This window comes from Penaeus japonicus, unplaced genomic scaffold (genome assembly GCF_977035675.1).
Source record: "Penaeus japonicus unplaced genomic scaffold, GWHDUDI00000001_assembly GWHDUDI00000026, whole genome shotgun sequence".
Lineage (NCBI taxonomy): Eukaryota > Metazoa > Arthropoda > Malacostraca > Decapoda > Penaeidae > Penaeus > Penaeus japonicus.
The window spans coordinates 21,681,872-21,706,871 of NW_028234428.1; the positions used below are offsets into that span (position 1 = coordinate 21,681,872).

Consider the following 25,000-nt stretch of genomic DNA (forward strand, 5'->3'; position numbering starts at 1 on the left):
GAGGCGGATATGGGGAAGGGGGGGGCGGTTAAGGGAAAGTGAAAATGAGGAAGGGGAAGTGAAATTGGGGGAGGGGGGGAGGTAGTTAAGGGGAAGTGAAAATGGGGGAGCGGGGGAGGTAGTTAAGTGAAAATGGGGAAGGGGGGCGGTTAAGGGAAAGTGAAAATGGGGGAGGGGGGCGGTTAAGGGAAAGTGAAAATGGGGGAGGGGGGCGGTTAAGGGAAAGTGAAAATGGGGGAGGGGGGCGGTTAAGGGAAAGTGAAAATGGGGGAGGGGAAGTGAAATTGGGGGAGGGGGGGAGGTAGTTAAGGGGAAGTGTAAATGGGGAAGGGGGGAGGTAGTTAAGGGGAAGTGAAAATGGGGGAGGGAGGCGGTTAAGGGGAAGAGAAAGTGGGGGAGAGGGAAGCGGTTCAGGGAAAGTGAAAATGGGGGAGGGGGGCGGTTAAGGGGAAGAGAAAGTGGGGGAGAGGGAAGCGGTTCAGGGAAAGTGAAAATGGGGGAGGGGGGCGGTTAAGGGGAAGAGAAAGTGGGGGAGAGGGAAGCGGTTCAGGGAAAGTGAAAATGGGGAGGGGGGCGGTTAAGGGGAAGTGAAAATGGGGGAGCGGGGGAGGTAGTTAAGGGGAAGTGAAATGGGGGGATATGGGGGATGTTGGTAAAGGAAGGGAAGTGAAACTGGGTAGGGTAGGGGTGTGTGGGTGGTAAGGGGGAGGTGAAGGTGGGGGGAGTATGGGGGAAATGGATAAAGAGAGAGAGGGAAATAGAGGAAGAAGAGGGGGGTCATAGAATAACGAATGGGTAAATGGGAGAAGGAAAGGGAGGATAGGAAGAGTGGAGTGGGAAGCGGAGGGGGGGGGGAGGGTATGAAAGGGAGAAAAAGGAAGAAGGAGAAGAATGTTGAAGGTGGGGGGGAAGAGGTGGGGGTATTCAAGGTATATCATGTTAATATTTTGACTTTGATTTTGATGTTCTCTTTGATTTCCACTTCTGTTTCCACTCTTAGCTCAACTGTCTATTCTTTTACCTTAGTCCATCTCTCTCTCTCTCTCTCTCTCTCTCTCTCTCTCTCTCTCTCTCTCTCACACACTCTCTCTCTCTCTCTCACACACACACACACACTCTCTCTCTCTCTCTCTCTCTCTCTCTCTCTCACTCTCACTTTAACTCTAACTCCAACTCTAGCTCTAACTCTAACTCTAACTCTAACTCTCACTCTCACTCTCACTCTCACTCTCACTCTCACGCTCGCTCTAACTCTAACTCTAACTCTCACTCTCAGTCTCACACACTCTCACTCTCTCACTCTCACTCTCACTTTCTCACTCTCACTCTCACTCTCACTCTCTCTCTCGCTCTCGCTCTCACTCTCACACACTCTCACTCTCACTCTCACTCACCCTCTCAAACACACACAAACCACCCACCAACCCCACAACCAACCCCGCAAACGAAACCCCAACGCAAGCCAACCTGATGCCACTGTAGGTGTCCCTCTCCTGGCCTCGTAGCTCGTAGTTTGGCACTCTCTCGTAGGTCCAGCGGAGGCCACAACCGCCACCTGGTGCCACAAGAGAGGGTCAGAAGGTCAGAGTGACAGGCTTAGTACAGATTTTGGTCTGTTTGGATGCAGGTTAAAGGGTCTTAATGTTTTATGATGTGTGTGTGTGTTTCTTCCTTGTGTGTGCTTGTGTTTCTTTTGTTTTCGGTTTAGTCTGTTTGTGCTTTACTTTTCAGTATGGTGAATAATTTATATAAATAGATATATACATACACTGTGTGTGTGTGTGTGTGTGTGTGTGTTTGTGTGTGTGTGTGTGTGGGTGTGTGTGCTTGTATGCGTGCGTGTATACGTGTGTGTGTGCACGCGAGTTCATATATATGTCTACACCAAACGAACACCCGCAGCCACTCACTCCTCAAGCACACTCCCTCGAAGTAAGCGACGCCGCTGGAGGTCCTGAGGTTCGAGGGCGCGTCCGAGGCCGGCGTGTCCAGGGAATAGCACTCCACTCTGTTGTAGTCCAGGTTGAAGGCCATGCAGTTCTCCGTGTTGGCACAGAGGCGGGCGCACTCAGCGGTGATGCCTGGGGGGGGGGGGTGAAGAGTGGGAGAGGGGAGGGAAGGGGGAGAAGGGTTGTGGATGATTATTATTGTCTTTTTGTTTTGTTTTGTTTTGTTTTTCTATGATTTGTTTACTTATTATGTTTTTACTGTTTACTTTTTATTATTCTATTTAATTTTTGTTGTTTTTTGTTTCGTAATCACAATGAAGATTTTAATGCAAAATATCTAGAATCAATATCTGATTGAAATTAAACAAGTATATCCCAGTAATATTTATGATCAAATGTTTGAAAAATACAATACAAAAAAAGGTCGGACGAAGAAGGAAATGAAAATGAACCGGGAAATACGAAAAAGAGGAAGGAAAGGAGAAGGCGGAGATGAAGAAGAAGAAGAAGGTGATTTCTTTATATAACGAAAGTCGAAGAATCTAAAGAAACATAAAGAAAAAGATAAAAGATAAATAAGAGATAAAGAATAGGAGAGAGAAATATAGATAGAATATAGAGAGAATCAGACAGACAGAGAAAGAGAAGACAGAGCCAGACAGACAAACAGAGACAGAGACACATAACCAGACAAACCAACCAACCAAACCGAACGAGACCATCCTTCAGCAACTTACCTGGAGTGCTACTCGACGTCAGGAGCTCCGACCTGACCCCGGAGAGCTCGTACCCTGTGATCTTCTCGTAGGTGAGACCCCCGAGGGAGCAGCGATCTATTTGGAACAAGAAGTCGCCTGGAGGTGTGGTAGAAACCGGACCAGAACCCCCAGGAGTGAGCCGTTAGTCTGTGCTGTGCGGAGGTGCTGCACGGAGTGGCTACGTGCTTTGAAGGGGGATGGGGGGGGGAGGAGGGATGGGAGGATGGGGGTGGAGGGGTTGGGGTGGAGGGGGGTGGAAGGGGAATGGGGATGGAGGGGGGGAGGGGGGGATAGGGGTAGGATGGGGTGGAGGGGTTGAGGGTGGTGGGATGGGGTGGAGCAGGGATGGGGTAGGAGGGGGTGGAGGGGTTGGGGAATGGTGGGATGAGGTGGAGGGGGATGGGGTAGAGGAGTTGGAGAAGAGGAGGAGGAGGAGGAGGAAGAAGGTGGAGAGGGAAAGGGAGAAAGAAGAAGAGGGGAAAGTAGGGGGAAGTGGGTCGAAAGGGGAGGGGGAAGGGGGGAGAGGGGAAAAGGGAGGGACAGAGATACTACGTCCGTCAAATAGCACTGAGATCTTTGGGCCCTTTTCCGTCTTCCTTATTTTTCACATCACCAGTTTAAAACAAATACTTCTTTGAGGAACGTAGACTCTTGTAATTATCACGTATCAAATCTACAAGTACTTCACAGCCAAAAAATGGAGAGCATTTACTAAGTATATGATAAGCTTTATATACACTAACAAACATATCTCTCCAATAATTTCCGTTCGTCTGCAACCAAACTACATTATCTAACACTTTAAATACGATCTAAAACACACTTTTCTATACTACTGAAGATAAAAAAAGAATCAACGCCACATCGTCGTTTTACTTTAGTATTCCTTTAAATTCCAAATTACAAGTGAATCTCACACGGTATAAGTGAACAACTCAGTACTTTGTGGACAAGATACGCTACTCGATCCTTTATATAAGGGTCGTCGAATACCTTTTCAAGCACACTCCCCGCCACCAACAGAGGGATTGGATGCCGTAAACGCCGCCAGTTCAAATGTCTATACGTTACTTTCGTCTATAGATCAGAAGACAACCATAGAAAACGGGAAGAAAGAAAATACGGGAAAGAAAAGAAGAAAAAAAAAACAGAAATTAAACCAACCGGAAAGAAAACCCAATGTCCGTTTTGTCTGTGTGAACAAAAAGAGAATAGATGCAAAGTCATAATAACAGGGTTCTCTTTTGTCTTGTGATTATCATTTTATCATTTATCGAAACATATCAGGTATTTAGAGAAGATTGTGCAGTGTGGAAGAAAATGTTTTGATGTCGTAACCCTTCCTCATAACAAGGAAGAGTTTGTTATGGTTATCATTATTTTTATAATTGAGAAGTCGCCTAAAGCAAAGCCAATATTTGTATTTGTGTGTATGGGGTGAAATGATTATGGATTTTATGTGATTGTAAAAAATGACAGGCCATTATCGACTTCTCAACGTTAAAGGATTTTATTTTAGTTATTTATGTGCTACATAACATTTGCGGTGAAATATGTTTTAAATAGTTTAGCAAGCGATGTAAAGAGGTTAAGAGAGAAAAAATTGATTCAGTGATATAAAGAGATAGATTTAAGTTAACAAATATAAGAGAGAGAGAGAGAGAGAGAGAGAGAGAGAGAGAGAGAGAGAGAGAGAGAGAGAGAGAGAGAGAGAGAGAGAGAGAGAGAGAGAATCAAACAAACAGTTTGCGCGGAAATAAACAAGTAGAAAAAAACATAAACATATCAAACTTTACTCAATTATCCATAAAATACAAACGCCCATCTATCTAAAGTGTACACAAGGGTGCTTTTAAAGTGTAACGGAAGCAGTGTTTTGAGGGGGGGTCAACATAGAAAACGGCTCCAACCTGAGTTTTCTGGGTAGACTGCAGCAAATTACTCAGACCCTTGGGATATGCTGCAATATCCCTTATGTGTTTTGTTTTGTGGGGGAAATTACAACTTTTTTTATGAAATTATATTTTGTTTTTATTTAATCATGGTTATCAAGTTTCTAGAATTATGTTCACGAAACCCTGATCTAAATGCAAATCTGATCATATTTTTCTGTTATCAACATTATGATCACAATTCCCATCATTATATTTACATGGTTTAAAGGTGTATATCATCGTTAATTATATCATTATTACTTTCAAAACTATTGCAGAAATGATATCTCAATATCAATATCATTACATCATTTTCATTATGATAATCATGTCACAGGTAGCACTAAAATAATAATCATCATCATATATGAACATGGTTACTAACCTAATTAAAAAATGTGTATCTTAAATATCTTTTAACATGCTGTGGAAAAAAATGTTTTTTATATGGAAATGTCTACATTTTTAAAACATTGAGATGTATGCAAATATGACCTGTTTAATAATTACTGTTTATTTGTTTTAATTGTTAAGTGGAGTCAGAAGGACGTATTTGTCATGTCATTTTGTTTGTTTGTTTTGTTCTTCATGTCTCGTGAAATGTCCCTGGTTTTGTCTTCTTTTTTCCTGCTTTTGCAATTTTCAAATATATCGTAAATGGTTGTGTCATTTGAGAACGTTATGCAGTAACAACGTATATATTTTTTCCTTTCTTCAAAAATTCACTATAAAAAGTCTTTGCAAACTAATTGTGACAAATACAATGAAATAGGTCCATGTGAATGATGAAAAATAAAATGTTCTCGAGAAAACATCAATAAAAGTTAAAGTCTAAAAACAATGAAATACAATCAAAGAATAACTATTGAGTAGAAATGAAAACGTGTTCCTTACCTCCACCGATACCACCACTACCTCCTCCGATTCCATTTCCTCCGCCGCCGATTCCACCGCCACCGATTCCACCGCCGCCGATTCCTCCGCCTCCAGTTCCTCCACCGCCAATTCCGCCTCCGCCAATTCCGCCTCCGCCAATTCCTCCTCCGCCTCCAGTACCTCCTCCACCAATTCCTCCGCCTCCAATGCCCCCTCCGCCGATTCCTCCGCCTCCAGTTCCTCCACCGCCAATGCCTCCGCCTCCGATTCCCCCACCGCCGATTCCTCCGCCTCCAATACCCCCTCCGCCGATTCCTCCGCCTCCAGTTCCCCCGCCGCCAGTTCCTCCTCCACCGCCGCCTCCTGAGCCAAGGCAGTCTCTCTCGAAGAAGATGGTGCCAGGGCGGTTCTGCTTTGCATCCTCACCTCCTCCGGAAACTAGTAGCAAAGTTAGAAAAGGTTTTCAGAATCTATTTATTCATTTATTTTTTTTTCGATTACACTATTAATTATATTAATTATTGCTACTATGATACGGTACAGTCGCACAGGCATTCATGCACTTAGAGAAATACACAAACAAACAATTAGCATGATCATCTTTCTACCCTCTTCCCTGCCCGAGCAATAATAATGATAATAGTAATAGTGATAATTATGATAATAGCAAGAAAAATAATTGTAATTCTGATAATAAGAATAATAGTAATAATGATAATAACAACAACGATAATAACAAGAATAATAGTAATATTGATAACAACAACGATAATAATAACAACTGTAATGATAATTACAATGATAAAAAACAATATCAATGCTAATAACAATAAAACAATAATAGTAATAATGATAACAAACTAGAAAATGCAAATTCGCTTACTTGTATCATCGCCGGACAGGAAGCACTGAGATCCGGTTGGTCTGAAGGCAAGGGAACGGCAGTTGAAGGACCGGTAATTCGTGCATTCTCTCTGGCACTGTACCTCCGACACTACATTCTCTACAGTGACATCCAGGTACGTAGGGTAAGCACTGTCCGAGCGTTGGTAGGGGCAGGTATCGTCAACTGTGAGAGAGAGGGAGAGAGTTAAGTTTGTATTCAGGTTAGGCTGTTAAGTTCATCATTATAAATATGACCATCATACTCACTATCATTTCAATCTCACCATCATCTTCATCTTACACTACCATCACTCTCACTATCATTTCAATCTCACTATCATCACCATTCATCATACCATCATACTCACCATAATCACCATCCCCATCACACCATCATCATTATCATTTCAATCTCACTCACCATTCATCATACCAATATCATCTCAATCTCACCATTCATCATACCATCATCCTCACCATAATCACCATCCCCATCACACCATCATCATTATTAAATACCACCATCATCTTCAATATCATCTCAATCTCACCATCATCTTCATCATACACTACCATCATCCTATCATCCCCATCCCCATCACACCACACCATCATCATCATTAAACACCCCTATCACCTTCACTATCATCACCATCTCCAACCTCACCATCAACATCATCCTCACCATCACATCATCATCATCACCATCATCATCACAACAAACACCAGCATCAATTCACTCACCCGGGACGCACTGGTTCTCGAGGTACTCCACCGTGGGAGACACAGCATCCACGAAGTCCAAGGGAGATGAGCGGCGATCTCTCCTGCTCAAGCGACAGCTGAGATTCGAGGGGTCGTACTCGGCGGACCGGCAGACGAAGCCTGACTCTTGAAGGCATCGCTGAAGGAGGAGTGGATGGGGGTGAGGGGGGCGGGGAGGGGGGCAAGAGGTTGGTTAGTTTTTTATGGTTTAGATATATTTTTTTTTCTTTTTTCTTTTTTTTTTCTTTTTTCTTCTTTTTTAGAAATGAGAAGAAGGAAGGGGAGGTGTTTGGATGAAGAGCAGGAGGAGGGATCAGAGTTGGATAGTTAGAGAAAGAGGAAGAAGAAGAAAAAGAACGAAAGATGAAGATAAAATAAGTTGTGTGGAATAAGAGAGTTAGTAATGATACATTTAAAAAATAAACTGAAGAGGAGAAGAGAATAAGGAGATGAAAATAAAAAAGGAAATCACAACCCAGCCCAGACGAAATGGAAGGAGTGACAAGAAGAGAAGGAAGAAATGGAAGATGATGAAACAAGAGAAGGAGGAAAGAGAAAGAAATATCGTATTGTTAATAAAGGGAAGGAAAGGAAGGGAAGAAGAAAAATAAAGAAAGAACAGAAAAGAAAAAGATAAACGTTATATCAGATTCCTCTTAATTATTTGATTACAGACTTCATTCCCCTACTCGCTCTTTCTTCCTTTTTTCCTTCTTTACCTAAAAACCTTCCTCCTTCCCCTCCAGTCCCACTATCATAATAAGTCAACCCCCCAAAAAAAGAAAAAGAAAAAAAAAAAAAGACAATTAAAAAATAAATCAATAAAATCAGATCTCACCTCGATGCAATCTCTACGACTCTGGACGAGATTGTAAACCTGATCGTCCAATCCTCTTAGTTCCTTGCCAATCACGCGTTCGAAGTGCCACGTGCTGCCGCGACATTGGGGAGGCAAGGTCGCTGCAAGAACACGGATCGTGAGAGAACAAATACAGAACAGGGGAGATGAACACGAAACAAGAACATGGTAAGAGAAAAAAATGTATATATGACCATGAATTATCAAATTGAAGTTCAGAAATCTAAAAGTAGAATTATAAAAATGGTAAGAAATGATAGCAATAACATGATATATAAATCTGGAGAGAAAATAGAATGAAGTAATAACAAAAGATAGTCAATAATCTAAAAGACTACCTCGCGCCCCCTAAAAAAAACACAATATATAATAAACGAAAAAAAAAACTAAAACACACCCACAGAAGCACAAAAAAAAAACACACACACGAACAAGCCAACACCCTCTCACCTCTGACGCAGATCTTCTCAAAGAAACTCTTTCCGGGAGATTCGACGATGTCTTGCACTCTTCCTTGGGTGTTGCGGTCGAGTTTGAAGCAACGCGTGTTGATGTAGTCGACTGCAAAGGCTGGGCACTCTCCCGAATCGTCCATGCATTGTCGTGCGCATTTCTGAGGGGTGGGGAGGGGAGGGGAGGGGAGGGAGAGAGTTAGCAGGTGTGAAAAGGAGGATGAATGGAAACGGATGAATGGTTGATTGATAAATAGATTGATGAATGGAAATCGGTGTCGAAGGGGGATAAAAAGTGGGATATTCGTATATATGACATTATGATGATCGGATTAATAAGAGCGGGAAAATTGCATTATATAAAAGTGTACGTATACATATACTTCTGTATATATGGTCATAAAGAAGCAGGTTTACAAAAAAAAGAGTAAAATAAGATATTTTGATGAATAAATGAATCTACTAATTCTATTATACCTATAGGCTAAATGTACTAAGTATGTCCACGCATAAGAAAACAGGGCTTGCATGTGACGTCATTAGTGATATTGGAAATAGATAAATGGAAAGCTATTCTTTTTCTATAAACATAAATATCTTCTTATCATTATCCACAATTTCCTCATTATTTCATCATTTTCTGAAATAAAAAAAAATATCTTTCCTTATCAACTATAAGTACACAATACTTATATTCTTAAGGACCTCATGACGTCACGCTCGACTCTGTTCAAACTCGAGTCAAAAGTGGACAGACTCTGTATATTTAGACTTTGGCTATAATAGCTTCTGGTGACCTCGCCTGACCTCTGAGATGCCTCCTGGAGAATTGTCGAGATTGTAGAGTGACTCTCTGGCTGTCCTCACAGTCTGACCTGTGATTTTCTCGTAAATGATCGTGCCCTGGTCGCGTTCACATTGACCTGGTGGGGAATAAGGTCAGGTTAGAGGCTTTGAGGTTAAGCAATATGTTTTGACCTATTTTTCAATTACCTTACTCTTTACGTAATTTTCGTTTTACTTTATTCTGAAATCATCTTTATTTTATTTCACTGGTATTACCATCATGGATTACGTTTAAATACTATAATTGTTTTATTAATGACGGCCTTTTTGTTATGTATACGAGTGTATCTGTATGTGTTTAACTTTATGTGTCTGCAATTGCGTAAGTGTGTGTGTGTGTGTGTGTGTGTGTGTGTGTGTGTGTGTGTGTGTGTGTGTGTGTGTGTGTGTGTGTGTGTGTGTGTGTGTGTGTGTACACGTAAGTAGGTAGGCCTATATGTACATGTGTACAATTACTTACTGACTGTACACTGCTTCTCTCCAGTCACAACGCCGGTCTTGATGGGCAAAACAGTCTTATTGAGGGACACAGAATCATCACCAGAGAGATAACATCTGTGAGAGAGAAATTAAATTCCGTTATCCAAAAGATGATAATAATAATATATCGATATATTTCAACATTTATTCTCTGTTCTTTTTTTCGAAACACTAACTTTCTTAAAACCACTAAGCACGGAGTCCTCAGATGTCAACTTTTTCACACATTCACTCACTCACTCACGAATAATCACTGAATCAGCGACACATTCGCTTACTCCTTATTTATTCAATCAGTCAATCATGAACAATCAATCAGTCAAGCACTCACTCACTCGCACTTTTACTCACTCGCTCACTCAATCAAACCTTGTACTCATACCTTCAATCACTCCGTCAATTAACCAATCACTTACTCACTCTGTCAGTCTCCCAAATACTCACTCAGTCAACCAAGCACTTATGTTTTTACTCGCTCTCTCAATTAATCTCCCAAATACTCACTTATCTAATCAACCAAGCACTCACGCTTTTACTCACTCAATCAACCAACCACTCACTCACTTACTCAATCAACCACTCACTCACTTACTCATTCAATCAACCACTCACTCAATCAACCAACCACTCACTCACTCAACCAACCACTCACTCACTGACTCACTCACTCACCTCTTTTCCCTGGCATCGAACGTATAAGAGCGACACGTCATGAACCGCGTCTTATCACAGAGGCTCTGGCAGTCGTTCTGAATGTTGGCGAATTCCAGGGAGTCCATCGAGATCACCATGACGTCATTCTGGACATCGTAGCGGCAGTCGGGGAGCGCTGGGGGAAGGGGGGATGGTAGGTTAGTAAGTATAGGAAGAGTGAAAATTATAGAATTGGGAATAAAACAAAAAAAAAACACGTATCTTGGTATGGACTAACTGTAATCTTTGAAAATTATTAAGATGTAGATGCAAAATAGAAAACTTCAGCACTTAAAGTAAATCCAGTTTAATATGAATAGAAAAAAATAACCAAAAAGACATCCAAAGATCAAACATCATAACAAAAAAAAGAACAAAACAAATTACAATAACGACCTATAAAATAACAATAATCATTACAAATGACATCAATAAAACCAAAATAATCCGACTCACTAAGATAAACCAAAACCAAACAACTCACAAAAACAAATCCAAACAAAGACAGAGCAATAACTCACGTCTGACACACTGGTTCTCCAAGTAGTCGATGGCAGATCCTGGCACGGAGATGAAGTCAGTGGGGCGCGTCCTTCGGTCTTCCTTGCTCAGCTGACACAACTTCCGGATGCTGTCGTAGTCGGCGGATCTGGGAGGAAGAGAGAGAGAGAGAGTAGGTCATGGGTTTCTTTGGGTGGGGGTTGTTATTAAAGTTATTTGTCATTAAAGTTATTTGTTATTGAAGTTATTTGATGGTTGTTATTAAAGTTATTTGTTATTAAGTTATTTGATGGTTGCTATTAAAGTTATTTGATATTTGTAAATAGGTTGTTATTTATTTATCTGTTTATATTTTTTCCCGTTCCTTTATTTTACTTGTTTGTTTGATTTCTTTGATTTGCTTTGCTTATTTCATTTGATTTATTTTACCCATTTAATTTGATTATTTTTTAAATTCTGTTTATTTTTGTTGTCATTTTTCTTGTAAATATTCTATCCATCTTATTTTTTTTCATTTATTGTATTTATCTAATCTTATTTCATTTCATTTACTTATCTTATTTATCTATTTCATTTGTTTCTTTTTTTATTAATCTTATTCATCATCTTATCTATAACTTGATTACGTATTCAACAAATTCCCAGATCTAATAAACCGAACCAAATCGCCCCCCCAAAAAAAAATAAAAAAATAAAAAAAATCTAACAACCCAAAATAACCGCCCCCCAAAAAATACCCAACAAGCAAACAACCAAATAACCAAATCAACATACCTGCACGTGAACGACGTCTCAACCAAGCAGAACTTCATGCAATCAGCCCTGCTATCAACATTGGGGATGGTCTTGTTATCAAAACCATCCAGATAGGCATCCATCACACGCTCAAAGGCCCAGAGTCTCTCTTGGCCGCACAGCTGATTGTAGTCCACTGGGGAGGGGGGAAGGGAGAGGAGGGGGTGGTTAGTTGGCGTGGGTTAATTGGTATGTGTTAATTGGCGTGGGTTGTGTGTGTGTGTGTGGAGGGGGGGAGGGGGTTGGTGAAGTGATTCATAGGAATGGCTTTCATTTGAATAGCGGGAATGGGTGGGGAGTAAGCAAAAATAGGGGTTAATTGAACTGATTAATTGGTATGGGCGAGGTTGATTGGAATGAGTTAATTGGGTCGAGGAGATTAATTGGAATGAATAGGGATGAACCGACAATATTGTTTTTTTTCTAATAGGTTACTTAGAAGTTAATTGGTATGGTCGGGTAAGAAATGGTGATGCAATTAATGAAAAAGGATGAATTGAAAAAAAAATTGGAATACTGGAATATTGAGTAGAGACTGAAAGGTTAAGAAGGAACTGGTAATAACGTGACATGGATTGACAGGAATATTTGGAATGGGGTAGAGAGAAAGCATAGGCTGTCGTAATTGAAATTGATATAAATCGGCGATATGCTTAATTGAAATTGGTAGGAGAAAAACTATATATAGGAAGAGTGGGGATAGAGTTGATGATGTGATTAACCGAAATGTATTATTTGGTTCCTGATAATGGCGTGGGTAATTTGTACCATATAACGGAGAAAAAAAATAGGAACTGCTGAAGAAATTGATAGGAATGAGATACCTGGAATGATAAGAATGATAATAATAATAGGAATGGGTTAACTGCCATTACTGGGGAGAGATGAGGTGAGGTAATCGAATAGATAAAGCCACCTGGATTGATAGGAATGATCATAACGGGAATGGATTAACTGGAATGTGGTAATGTGGTTGATTGGAAGAGATAAAGGGATTGTTGGGAGAAGATTGAGAAGGTTGATCAAAATAGTCGGACTTAGAGACTTATCGATCTACTATTTCGCTTTGGTTTGATGAAAGAAAAAGAAAGATAGTGGTAGATTTTTTCGTGCATTTGGTTATCTATCTACTTGTCTACATATCTACCTATGTACATATCTGTATATCTATCTATATATGTGTACTTAAACACACTTGTCCTTGACTACAAATATGTACTTTTCCCAGCTTCCACAGACGAGAAACTATATATAATAAACACAAATATATCACAAGAAAATATGCCAAAAAAAACAAATGCCAAAAAAAAAGAAAAAAAAGGAAAAAATATATATAAATATAAATATACATATTTATATATATATATATATATATATATATATATATATATATATATATATATATATTTATATATATATATATATATATGTATATCTCACCTCCTCGAAGACAAACTTTCTCGAAGAAGTTGAATCCTTGCTTAGGAATGAGCGAACGGCGCCTGTCCTTCGAAGTCCTGTCGTAGGATTTGCAACTTGAGGTGCTGTAGTCTGGCGGGGGAGGAGGAAAGGGATTAGTGGTTTGCAATACGTGTGTGTGGGGGGGGTAGTTTATTTCTTTGTATGTGTGTGTTTGTGTATTTTTTCGGTTTGCACACACACACACACACACACACACACATACACACAAACACACACACACATATATACATATACATATATATATATATATATATATATATATATATATATATATATATATATATATATATATATATATATATGTATGTGTGTGTGTGTATGTATGTATGTATATATACATATGGATAACTTTCTTTCCTCTTGCGTTCCCTTTTAAGAAACTAACATTTCCATATAGGGTTTGGTCAAAGCTATCCACACAAATCAACAGCACTCTTAGGACACAAACACCACATTTCGGTAATAGCAATTGTTTCGAGCATACAAGTGAATTTTCGAATCAGTGCACGTGGTAAATTTATAAAGTATTACTTCATATCTTTAATAGACTTTCATTTTTTATGCTGAACGTATATAAAATCATATAATGGTTCATTTCCTGTATTTGAAAAAATATATGCATATTACACAAAAATCCCTGGATGAAATATACATCAAGCTTCCGAAATAACGGTAGTTGATTTACGAGAGTAAAATTTACCATAATTTGATTTAGGGGAAGAGCAGGAAGTAAAAGAAGATGTTTTATACGTGTCATCCCTCGTGTTTTTTCCCGCCAAAATTACGGTGCGGGGGGAATGGCGGGAAGCGAGCGACCTTGGTGTTTTTTTCTTCTTTTTTTAAGTTTGCGTGACTCAGTTACGGTTCTAATTAACTGTTGGGTAACGGCAACCTCGATTTTACACCATGTAGGTTAATTAAGATGATTTGGGTATCGTCTTTTATTTTCTCTTTCATTTGAGTTTTGTTTTTGTTTATCTGTTCCTTTTATGTTTTTCACCTAATCTTCCTTTGTATGTGTGTCTCTCCTTGTCTGTCTGTTTTTTTCTATCTGCTTCTCTCTCTCTCTATCTTTCTCTTTCTTTCTTAATCTATCTATCTCAATATATTCTCCCTCTTTCTCTTTATCTCTCTCTCTCTCTCTCTCTCTCTCTTTCTACCTATCTATCTCTATTTCTCTATCTATCTATTTCTCTCTCTCTCTCTCTCTCTCTCTCTCTCTCTCTTTTAATCACGTATGCATAAACATCCATCATCTGTCAATCACTTCCTAAAACTGTCTCTCAATCGTATGAAATCCATCCAAGCGAGAATTATGAATATTTCGGAAATTCTAACTTAATAACAGCTCAGTAGATTAGCAAGGTACACACCAATTTACTTCTAAAAATGACCATATAAGAACACAAAAAAGTTAAAAAAGCACTAACCATATTTGAAATAAAAAAACAAAAACAAAAAATACATGTTTTCATCCGGGATCCTTGACTCAACTTTCGTAGCGGAAGCCAGAGTCGGGCGGGGCTTCGCAGGGGTTATTCGGCCGTGTCTGAGCAGGGATTCGAACGCGGGCTTGGAGGGGTGGTGGAGGGGGGAGGGAAAGACCCCCTCCTTAATCTTTCTCTCTTTATCTTTGTTTCTATATGTCTCCTTGTTTATTTATTTGTGCGGGTATACGCATGTGTTTGTGTCCGTGTATGTGTGGGGGAGTGAGTGTGTGTGTGTGTGTGTTTGTGTAGGTGTAAGTGTATGTGTAGGTATAGGCATATGTATATATATATTTGTGTATGTGTGTGTATAACTGTATGTTTGTGTATAACTGTATGTGTGAATGTGTGTGTGTGTGTGTGTGTTTGTGTGTGCACGCGCCTGTGTGTCAATAGTTAAATATGTATGCGCGCGCGTGCGTGTATGTGTGTGCTCGCACGCGCGCTCGCGTGTGTACATCCAAATCAAGGTGAATTGCCGTGCTGTCTGAATTAGCATAGCATTTTGCTTACAAGCCGTGCACTAACAGACACTCAAGGCTACTTGACGATAGCGATAAGCCCATTATCTCCGTATTCCGAGTGCCATTCCACGCCATTGCTTTTAATAACAGCATCCGCAACATCGTTACACTTGCTAAACAACAAAATTATAGAGCGAAATACATGACTGGCTCTTCTTTTCTGTATGGATATCATAGTGATTTTGTATAGATATCATAACCCTCGTTTTATTACAGCGCCTGATGAGAAAACATGAATAGGGTCCACTGAGGGGATACGGGCCTCATGCCTTGTACTATTTCTAAATTACATCATTCTATGTGTGAGCGCTTCCAGTAATTCGATTTTTTTGGCGTGGAAAACCTTATAAAAATCGGTATATACGGTGAGAAATACTGATTGAAGTGAGATATACAGTATATATACATTTTTTATCACGTGGATTACGCATCTTTCGTAGGTCATTTTCCAGCTCTCGGAACGCGTTCAATTTTCGTCAGTCTGAACGCAAACAAGATAAACACAAAACCAGATAAAAGAAAGAAATACAGAAAGATGCTCAGAAATATATAGATCAATAAAATGCAGCATCACAAGTCTTATCTACGCCATTACCATGACAGACACTATAACTATTGTCTCTAAATACCATGGTTTTGGGCGGGGATGAAACAGAGCCAATGGAGCGCGTCCGCAAGGCCAGTCGCACCTCCGGCTTCGGTTTGGTCATGGCTGGTAAACATTTGGGCGTTCGAAAAAGCAACAAGCGTAGCTACAGAAACGTATCTATGTAAAATACGTCGTTACGGTGTAGGTAGAAAGTGTAATTTAGTGCGTTCTTGCGTTATCAGTTTGATTCGTTGTGATTGATTCATTGTTGTTTGTATTTATTTGGATATGTTTGCGATTTTCTTTAGAAGGAATGTCTTTGTCCGCCATATTGTATCACTATTTTTTTATTTTTTTTCTTAACAGCCACGGTGATGTAAATGTTATTAGGCCAAGGGTATCTCTTTCTCATTTCTATAGCAAAAGACGAAATAAACAATTTGTAAAATAGCAGAAAAAAATATCCTGATATTATTTACTTCGAGATTGTCAAAAATAGAGAGTTTTAAAAACGCTGTGATTTAGTGCTGCCATCTACGTCTCATTACTTTTATTCTCCCCCCCCCCTTCTCCCTTCACACACACATACACATGTACTTTCTATACAAGATGTTCATTTTTTTGTTTATTGTAATTTTTATATGCTTTTTCTTCTATTTACTTAAGGGCTATTTTTATAACATGAAATTAGATAGTATCTTTGTATTCAAATATCTATATAAATATATATATATTTTTTTTTCTTTTTCTTTTTTTTTTCTCTCTTTTTTCATCGATTAATATCATTTTCGACATGGATGTGTTTAACCTTAAAGCAAATACTAAATGTAAATCCTTTTTGGAAAAACAAATGGTAACAAATTTCTTGCCACATGCGACCGACGTTTACTTCAAAGGCTCCATCGCAGAATAACCTTAATAACGACCTTGTGTTACGCGTATCTCTCCTGTCCACCCTTATCACTTACATTTAGGAAAAATCATTAAAAAAAGGAAACAGTTTTTAAGCTCTTATCCTTCTGAAAGGAGAGGGAAAGTGACTCCTCCCACTTCCTTCCGCGTTTTTGTAAGTTGAATTCGTAATCCGGTTTCCGTTTTTGTAAGACGCGGGAATTCGTCACTCTAATGGCGCTCTTCTGATTTCATTTTTTAAAAGTGATTACCTTCTCTTCTTCCTTGTTTCTTTCATTCTTTCACTCTTTTTCTTGATGCAAAAAGGTAAAACTGAAAAGACTTCATGCTTTCTGAAGACCCTTAATACTTTTTATTGAACAATAAAGCGAAATTTCTTGGTGATTTTATCACCTTATTCATTTTGCTCATACAAACTCATAATTTCCATTCATTCACATTCATTCTACTCTTTTAAACCTCTTTATCATTAATCACACTAAAAACAAACTCTTTTTTTCCACTTAAATGATACTCTCTCATTTTGACTGATAACACTCCATTGATACTGTTAATACTAATGAGAATCATGATATTAATCATCATCATTATTGTTATTATTATCGCCATCATCGTTAATATTTCTATCACTATCATCATTAATATCGTCATCTTTCATAAATGTTACTAAATAACCATTAAGGTAATGACGATAATAATAATAATAATAATAACAATAATAACGATAAAGAAAATATATAATAATAACAATACAAATAACCATAACAATAATGATAACGACAATAACAATACTATCAAAAATACAATAAACTATAACAATAACAACAACAACCAAAAAAAAAAAAAAAAACAACCCCACACAAAACATACGCGCAACTTACCAATAGTGAAAGCATCACACCCGGGCGTCCCCTTGCAAATGCTCGTGCACTCGCTCGTCACGGCTGCATCTTGCTTGGCCAGCAGAGGTTGTGAGTTCTCATTGAAATCAACGCCGACTGTCTTCTCCATGGTGATTGTCCCGCCGAAGCACTGGGCTGTGAGGAAGAGGAGGAGGAGGAGAGAGGAGTGAGTTAGTTGTGAGGTTGGTTGTGAGGAGGTTTTGGGTTGGTGTGTGGGTTGGTGGGAGGGTGGGTGGGTGGGGGGGGGGGTCGTTAAGGAGGTGGTTGTGAGGTGGGGGAGTATTGGTGAGGGTGATTGTGAGTTGGGTGAGAATGAGTGAGGGTGAGCGTGAGTTGAGGAGAACTCATGAGCCGAAGCACTGGACTCACTGTGAGGAGGAGGAAAAGGAGAGGGAATGAGGTGGTTGTGAGGTTGTGAGGAAGTTGGGTGGGGAGAGGTTGGTGTCTTAGTAGAGTTGGGTTGAGATTCGGAAGAGAAGTGAGATCATTTGGGGGAGTTTGGGGGAAAATTCATGAGGGTGATTGTGAGGTGTGGGAGAATTCGTGGGATATCTGAGATTATGAGGTGGGGGAAAGAATCATGAGGGAAAAGAAGATTCCGAGGTGGAGATAATTAATGGGGGGAGGGGTGGAATCATGTTAGATTGTGAGTTAGTTACGATTTATGAGGCAAGGGAGGTGAGTGAACACTGTATGATTAATGAGGAAAATTAGATATTGTGAGTTTTTTAGGCCGCAAGGAGAAAGGAAGACAAGTTTTATTTTAGCATTCATGAGGAAATAAAAATTATGAGTAGTTTAAGACCCAAGAAGTATCCAAGGAAAATGAGGTAAGTGAAATTAAGTGTAATTATATATCCATTAGGCCGGTGATTTTAATGAGGAGGCGGTGAGTTTAATGACCGGATAATTAGAAATGATTAACCAGAAGTGATACAGTAGGTTAGGCTAGTTATTTGCAATGTCGTTTTTTTTTCTTCTTCTTCTTTTCTTTTCTTTTTTTATAATTTTAATATCTGAAGTGCTGTATGTTATGTTGAATGATTGATGACAATATGTAGGATAAATACAAGATTTTCATGATGATGATAATGATGAAAGTAAAAATATGGGATAATGAGATTATATGATGGTATGAATATCCTATATGCATGTACATATGCAAATAAGTGTATATATATATATATATATATATATATATATATATATATATATATATATATATATATATATATATATATATATATATATATATATATATATATATATATATATATATATATATATATATATATATATATATGCATATATACATATGTGTGTATGTATGTTTAAAACATAAAGTAACATGATACTGTAATAGAACAGTCCATATATGCAGACAGATACTTAATTAATATGATAAAATTCACAACTACATCTAACATACGTAATGGTGCCAACAAAGGAAAATGTATTAGAAAAAAAATGATAACACAAAACAAATAAGACAATAAAACAAAAAAAAATAACACGCATAATATGTAGCCAAACATCAAAACAATGATGTTTCTTTGTCTACGCAACAAAAAAATTACTTAGATAAACGTTGCAATAATTACCAAGAAAACAAAAAAGAGGTGTTCATACGAAACAAAACAAAATGACAAACGAAAACCAGTGAAAAGAAAGATATCAAGATTATAACGAAAGACAAACAAAGAATCATATTGACAAGGCAAAGGATGATAATAATAAGAACAAGAAAACAAGAAACATATAAAGATCGAAACAAAAAAGCGAATTTAGTGAATAAAACAAAACCATTTTTTTTCTTCTTTTTTTGCTTCCTCTCACTCTCGTTTTATCTAAATCTTTAATTTTCTCGTTTCTTCATTTCCTCCTATCTTCTTCCTTTCTTCTTATTTATATATTGTCAAACTTTTTTCTCTCATTCTACCTTTCTTTTCATCTTATTTTCGTTTTTCCTATTCTTTTTTACTTTTTATATATTTACTCATCAATAAAATATATCTATCTGTCTATCTAATTCTCTATCTGTCCATGTATCTATCTGTATGACTATTGATTCTAATTATTTATTCATCTCCCGGTCTATCTATCTAATTATCTTTCCATTTACCATCTATCTACTTATCCATCTGTTTATCTTTCTCTATCTCTATATCGACAACCTACCCCTCTGTTTATCTGTCTCCCTATCTATCCATTTACGCATTCTCTCTCTTTACCTGTCTCTTTCTTTCTTTCTTTGCCTCTCTCTCCCTCTCTCTCTCTCTCTCTCTCTCTCTCTCTCTCTCTCTCTCTCTTTCACTTACTCTCTATCTATTTATCTATCTATCTATCTACCTATCTATCTCGTTTCTCTTATTATATCCAAGTTCTGCCTAATTAATCAACAACGGGGCCATTCCTCGATACTCCTCATTAACTCATTAAATATTCACGATTTAATTACAGCAATATATTTAATCCAAATTAATAATCTGGTTCGTACGACAATAACGACCTTGTGCTCAAGAGGACGTGGGCGGCGCTGATTGGTTGAAAAAGGAGGATGATAAGCCCCGCCTATTTCCCGTTCCACCAATCAACGCCCAGGATTTTAAGAGCGTCTTTTATATCGCGTGATTTGTGGTTCCGATAAAGATGGGTTATTTGTTATTCGGACAGTGAGTCAGAGAGTTTTTTTGTGTGAATGTTGGAAAGGGAGAATTCCCGATAGGATGTAAAGAAAAACAGATGCGAATAGGATTAATCTCAGAATAAAGAAATGAGAAAAGGAGGGAAAATGTGCATCATGCAAAAAATATGTATCATGCAAAAATATCATGCAAACAAATGCGTCGAAAAAATATAAAGGCCAGTTTTCAAAAAAAGCGTTGAAGGTGAGAGAAATATAGAGGAGAGAGTGAGAGAGAGAGAGAGAGAGACGGAGAGAGAGAGAGAGAGAGAGATAAAGAGAAAGGAAGAGAGAGAGAAGGAGAGAGGAAGGGAGAAACAGAGAAACATGGAGAGATGGAGAGAGAGATATATAGATAGAGAGATAGACATACAGAGAGAAAGAGAGAGACAAGACAAAGATATTACCATCGCAAAGACAACAACAACAGTCAACAGCAACAGCTCGCCCAAGGTCTTTGAAAGTATATTGCAAGTCAGTCATGCAGTGCAACATCTTTTTCCCAAGCGATGTTCGAAAAATTCAGGATTCCATGCAACATCAGCCAATGTTTTCTCAAAAGTATTCCTTTTTTCGTCAATCTCGGTGAATTTTTGCTTTCGTCTTGAAACTATCAACAGTAATGATAGCAACAATAATGATAATAACAAAAATACGGAGAAATTCATGGCCATAATAAAAACAACAGCAATGGTGATAATGATGATGATATTGATAATAATGATGATAATAATTATAATAATGAGAATAATTGCAATGATAAAAATAATGATAATAGTGACAATAATGATAATGATAATGATAATACTAATAAAAAATAATAATGATAATAATAATAATAATAATAATAATAATATTAACAATAATAAAAATAACAATAGTATTAATGATAATAATAATAATAATAATGATGACAATACTACTAATGAAAAAAATAATAACAGTGATAACGATATCAACAATAAACAAACCGAAAGCCAAAATTCACCACGAGACCGAGAGCATGACGCCGAGAGCCCCCTTACCCCAGCGAAGGAACATCCTCCCAGCGGCCGAGAGGTCCTCCCCCTCCTGGCCATTCTCCTGAGGAAACATATCCACGACCTCAGGTTCCGTTTCCCTTTGGCTCTGACGTGCCTCCTGCAGGTACTCCAGACGAGGAGAGTGTGCCTGGAACACCACGAAGTCCTTGGGAATCCCCGGGACGTGACCTTCTTCGTCTAAGCTGACGGCCCTTTCTTTGGGGTTCTTTGAGGGCCGTTGGGGGGCGTCTCTCCCTTCTGCTGGCCTCGCTGTTGGGGTTGGCATGGGCGTCGGCGGTGTTCTTGTGGGTGGGTTTTCCTCCTTTGTTTGGACTGTAGGGTCTTGCGATGGTCTACGGGTTCCTCTTATTTTTCCTTCTCCTTCCCACCTTTTCCCTTCTCCTTCTCCTTCTACTTTCGTTTCTCCTTCTCCTTCTCTTTTCCCTTCTCCTACTCCTTCTCCTTTTTCCCCCTCTCCTTCTCCTTTTTTCCCCTCTCCTTTTTCTCCTTCTCCTTCTCTTTCTCCTTCTCTAACTCTTTCTGCTGCTCCACCTCTCCTTCCCTCTGCCTCTCCACCGTCTCTTCTTGCTCCTTCTGCTCTCCCTTTCCCTCCTGCGCCTTGATCCACTTCGGGAAGTCCCTCAGGGAAAAGATTGGCGTCCCTGACCACCGGCCCGATAGTCTCCTCCTCCAACGGTGACAGCGACGTCAAGATGTCAAGGCTGGAGATGTCACCGCCGTGTCCAACCGAGCTCGGCGACGTGGCAGCGGTCGGGGAGCCTTGTACCGGGGCCTCTTTCTGAGGACTCATTTTCCGGTCCATCTCCGCTTCCGCCTCTGACTTCGATGCTGTCATGTCCCTCGGGGGGAAAAAAGGCAACCATCGCGGACGCCACAATACCATCACCATTTCATATCAACCATCACCACAGTGTCATATCACCGTCACACATGCACCGTCGTAAGTACGGTTGTCAGTGAAGCACCATCACCAAGAAGGAGATAAAGATACGTTAGAATAACTTACAAAGGTTAAAATAGACACATAAACACATGAACAACATCGATTATGAATATCATAATAGAATATAAAAGAAAGCAACGAAATCTTACGAGTTTCTACCATAATCTACCATGATATCCTCCATCAAAGTCGTAACCAACACCACGAATCAGATCAATGAGACAAAATCATCATACGAACACATTCATCATGAAACAGACAATGACAAAGGCCTATCATGGAATCACGTAACACCAGTCACGTAATGAGACATGCATTACCGCGATTGACAGCCGTAGCAATGGATGATTGACAGGGGAGTGAAAGCAGGTGATTCTCCCACTTCGCTGTCTAGAGAGTCTCGATTCTAGAAACTGGAAACGCTCTAGTTAAATGCGCGAAGGAGAGAAAGAAGGTGGATGGGGAGTGGGGGTGAAGGGGCGGTCGAGGTGGAGAGGGAGGGGGTAGCGGGGTGCGAGATAGAGGAGGGAGGGGGGCGATGTTTGAGGATGAAGGAGTACTTTAAATGGAATAGATTGGGGAGGGAGGGAAATTGACAGAATTTGAGGAGAAAAAGGGGGAAATTGATCAATTTTTTTGGGGGAAAGGAAGAAATTGAGAAAGTTTGTGAGAAAAGAACATTAGAAAATTTGGGGGAAAAGGGGAAAAAAAAATTGGGGGGTAAAAGAAAAAGAAAAAAGAAGGACGGAAATAGGGGGAAATGAGACGGAAAGAAAAAGAAAAAAATAAGAAGAAAAGATGAGATTTAAGAAATGATATATGAAAAAGAAGAAAATCAATGCCTGACAAAAATCAATCGAAGAGACACCACCCAAAGAAAATGGAAATAAATACCTAAAATAAATAAGAAAATCGCAAAGCATAGAAACTCGAGCTGTATCAGGGACTGTCACCATCACAGAAAATCTTCAGTGTTCCTATACCATACGATTAAAATGGTTGAGGTTAGTGACAAGAAAAAAACTACTATTTGTCACTGTCATTAACATTGCAGAGATTGTACAGTGAAGTATAGACTTGGCCTAGTTTCAAGGAGACGCAGTTTCAGTGTTTCAGCTTCACAAAACATCTTCAAGGTGCAAGACTCCTATACCATAAGGTTAGAATGAGTGACAAAAAAGCTACCATTTGTCACTGTCAGTATCATTCCAGGAATTGTACAGTGAAATGTACATTTAGTCCAGCTTCTAAGGATACACAATTTTTTCAATGTTATTTATTTTGTTTTTTGTCAATATAATTTTTTTCTAACCTGGGAATAGGGTCACCTGAACAAGAAATCCCTATTTCGGATGGAGTAATAGACTTGAAAGTAGATCATACAAAGACAATAGATAGATAATACAAGAGTGCCAACAAGGAGTGCCAAAACTCACCCGAACTCAAACTGGGCAGAACAGCCAGCGTTACCACCACCATCACTGGCGCCAAACCCGACATCTGTGGAAATAAATCAGCATTAGTCTGAAGATCCTTCATTAATATGTCATTCTATCGTCGTGAATGTTAGTATAATCACAGTACATTCATTTTCATGTAAGTTTTCAATATTACCGCAAAATATGATTAAATACAAAAATATGATTCTTTATAGGAGTATTACATTTACGAGAGAAACTGAAATACCTTGATGATGTAATTGGTGAATATAATTAGTTATTATTATCAATTGTAACCGGTATAATTAAGTCGTGATTTTAAACTCTTACATCTAAAGGCCACCTTTTTATTACGGCACTAATTATCTCCATAATGAAGAGCCAAGTGAAATTACATCTAGCTGAACAAAATGGTGAAATGGCGAAAGAGAGAAAGGAAAATACATCAATAATTCACAGTTTAAATGTAGGCTGTGCAACCAGCAGACCAGAGAAGAAAAAAATCGAGGTACAGATTATTTACACACTTTTCCCACCCTTTTCAGTTTTGCGTAAGATATGCCGTCTGTTCGACACATAAGTAGACAAATGAAGCTGTTTTTCTCTTTCTATTTTCACTATTACGATCCCCCCCCCCTCCATCTTCTCTCTCCACCCCCCTCCCCCACCTACCCTTCTACCCGATCAAGCGCGACTCAAAATCGTCTCAGTGATCTTGCAGTAAAGGATATGCTTTCAATCCGTTAGTCTTCCCCCCTTCTAGAGCAACAAGGACTTATTTTTCGAAAGGCAAAGAAAAAAAAAAAAGTTAAAACCGTTATTTATCAAATTTCGAATTTCGAAAAGAAATGAAAGTCTCTTCACCATGACGTCAACCGGCTGTCGAAACCTAAGGATGTCTTCGTCTTTCCACATTCCATTCCCCATCTGTCGCTTCATCTCTTAAAGGGGTGTTGCCTTGCCGAAAACCTCAAAATCACCGGCCTATGCCGTTCACCCCCTCCCCCTCCCCCTTCTTGTAGCTTGTCTCTTCGCTTCCATGACCGACTTAAACACCTCTTGGTATTGCTTCAGTCTCCCCTTTTTCTTCTCATTACACCTGTCTGCCTATTAACTTTTTCTCTCCTTTATCTCTCTTCTTCTCTTGTCTTTTCTCACTCATCTCCCCCCTTTTTCTCTCCTCTTCATTTCTCTTCTATTCCT

At 39.0% G+C, this 25,000-nt stretch overlaps 1 protein-coding gene across 13 annotated transcripts in view; it reads right to left on the reverse strand.

Annotated features, from left to right (window-relative positions):
* Nucleotides 1-25,000, reverse strand: part of LOC122258855 (uncharacterized) — an 84,118-nt gene that overhangs the window by 31,181 nt on the left and 27,937 nt on the right. For 11 of the 13 annotated variants that reach the window (XM_086552114.1, XM_086552104.1, XM_086552103.1 and 8 more), the window contains exons 2-18: nt 23,795-23,858; nt 21,398-22,243; nt 17,669-17,824; nt 13,234-13,344; nt 11,773-11,929; nt 11,019-11,146; nt 10,477-10,633; nt 9,785-9,879; nt 9,286-9,401; nt 8,477-8,639; nt 8,006-8,127; nt 7,147-7,306; nt 6,401-6,586; nt 5,536-5,955; nt 2,687-2,803; nt 1,911-2,081; nt 1,468-1,555 (exon numbers count right to left, since the gene is read on the reverse strand). In XM_086552114.1, the coding sequence (XP_086408240.1) occupies nt 1,468-1,555; nt 1,911-2,081; nt 2,687-2,803; nt 5,536-5,955; nt 6,401-6,586; nt 7,147-7,306; nt 8,006-8,127; nt 8,477-8,639; nt 9,286-9,401; nt 9,785-9,879; nt 10,477-10,633; nt 11,019-11,146; nt 11,773-11,929; nt 13,234-13,344; nt 17,669-17,824; nt 21,398-22,243; nt 23,795-23,858 (3,257 nt within the window). The remainder of the gene's footprint in view (nt 1-1,467; nt 1,556-1,910; nt 2,082-2,686; nt 2,804-5,535; nt 5,956-6,400; nt 6,587-7,146; nt 7,307-8,005; nt 8,128-8,476; nt 8,640-9,285; nt 9,402-9,784; nt 9,880-10,476; nt 10,634-11,018; nt 11,147-11,772; nt 11,930-13,233; nt 13,345-17,668; nt 17,825-21,397; nt 22,244-23,794; nt 23,859-25,000) is intronic. The other 2 variants (XM_086552105.1, XM_086552113.1) reach the window with 2 other exon arrangements.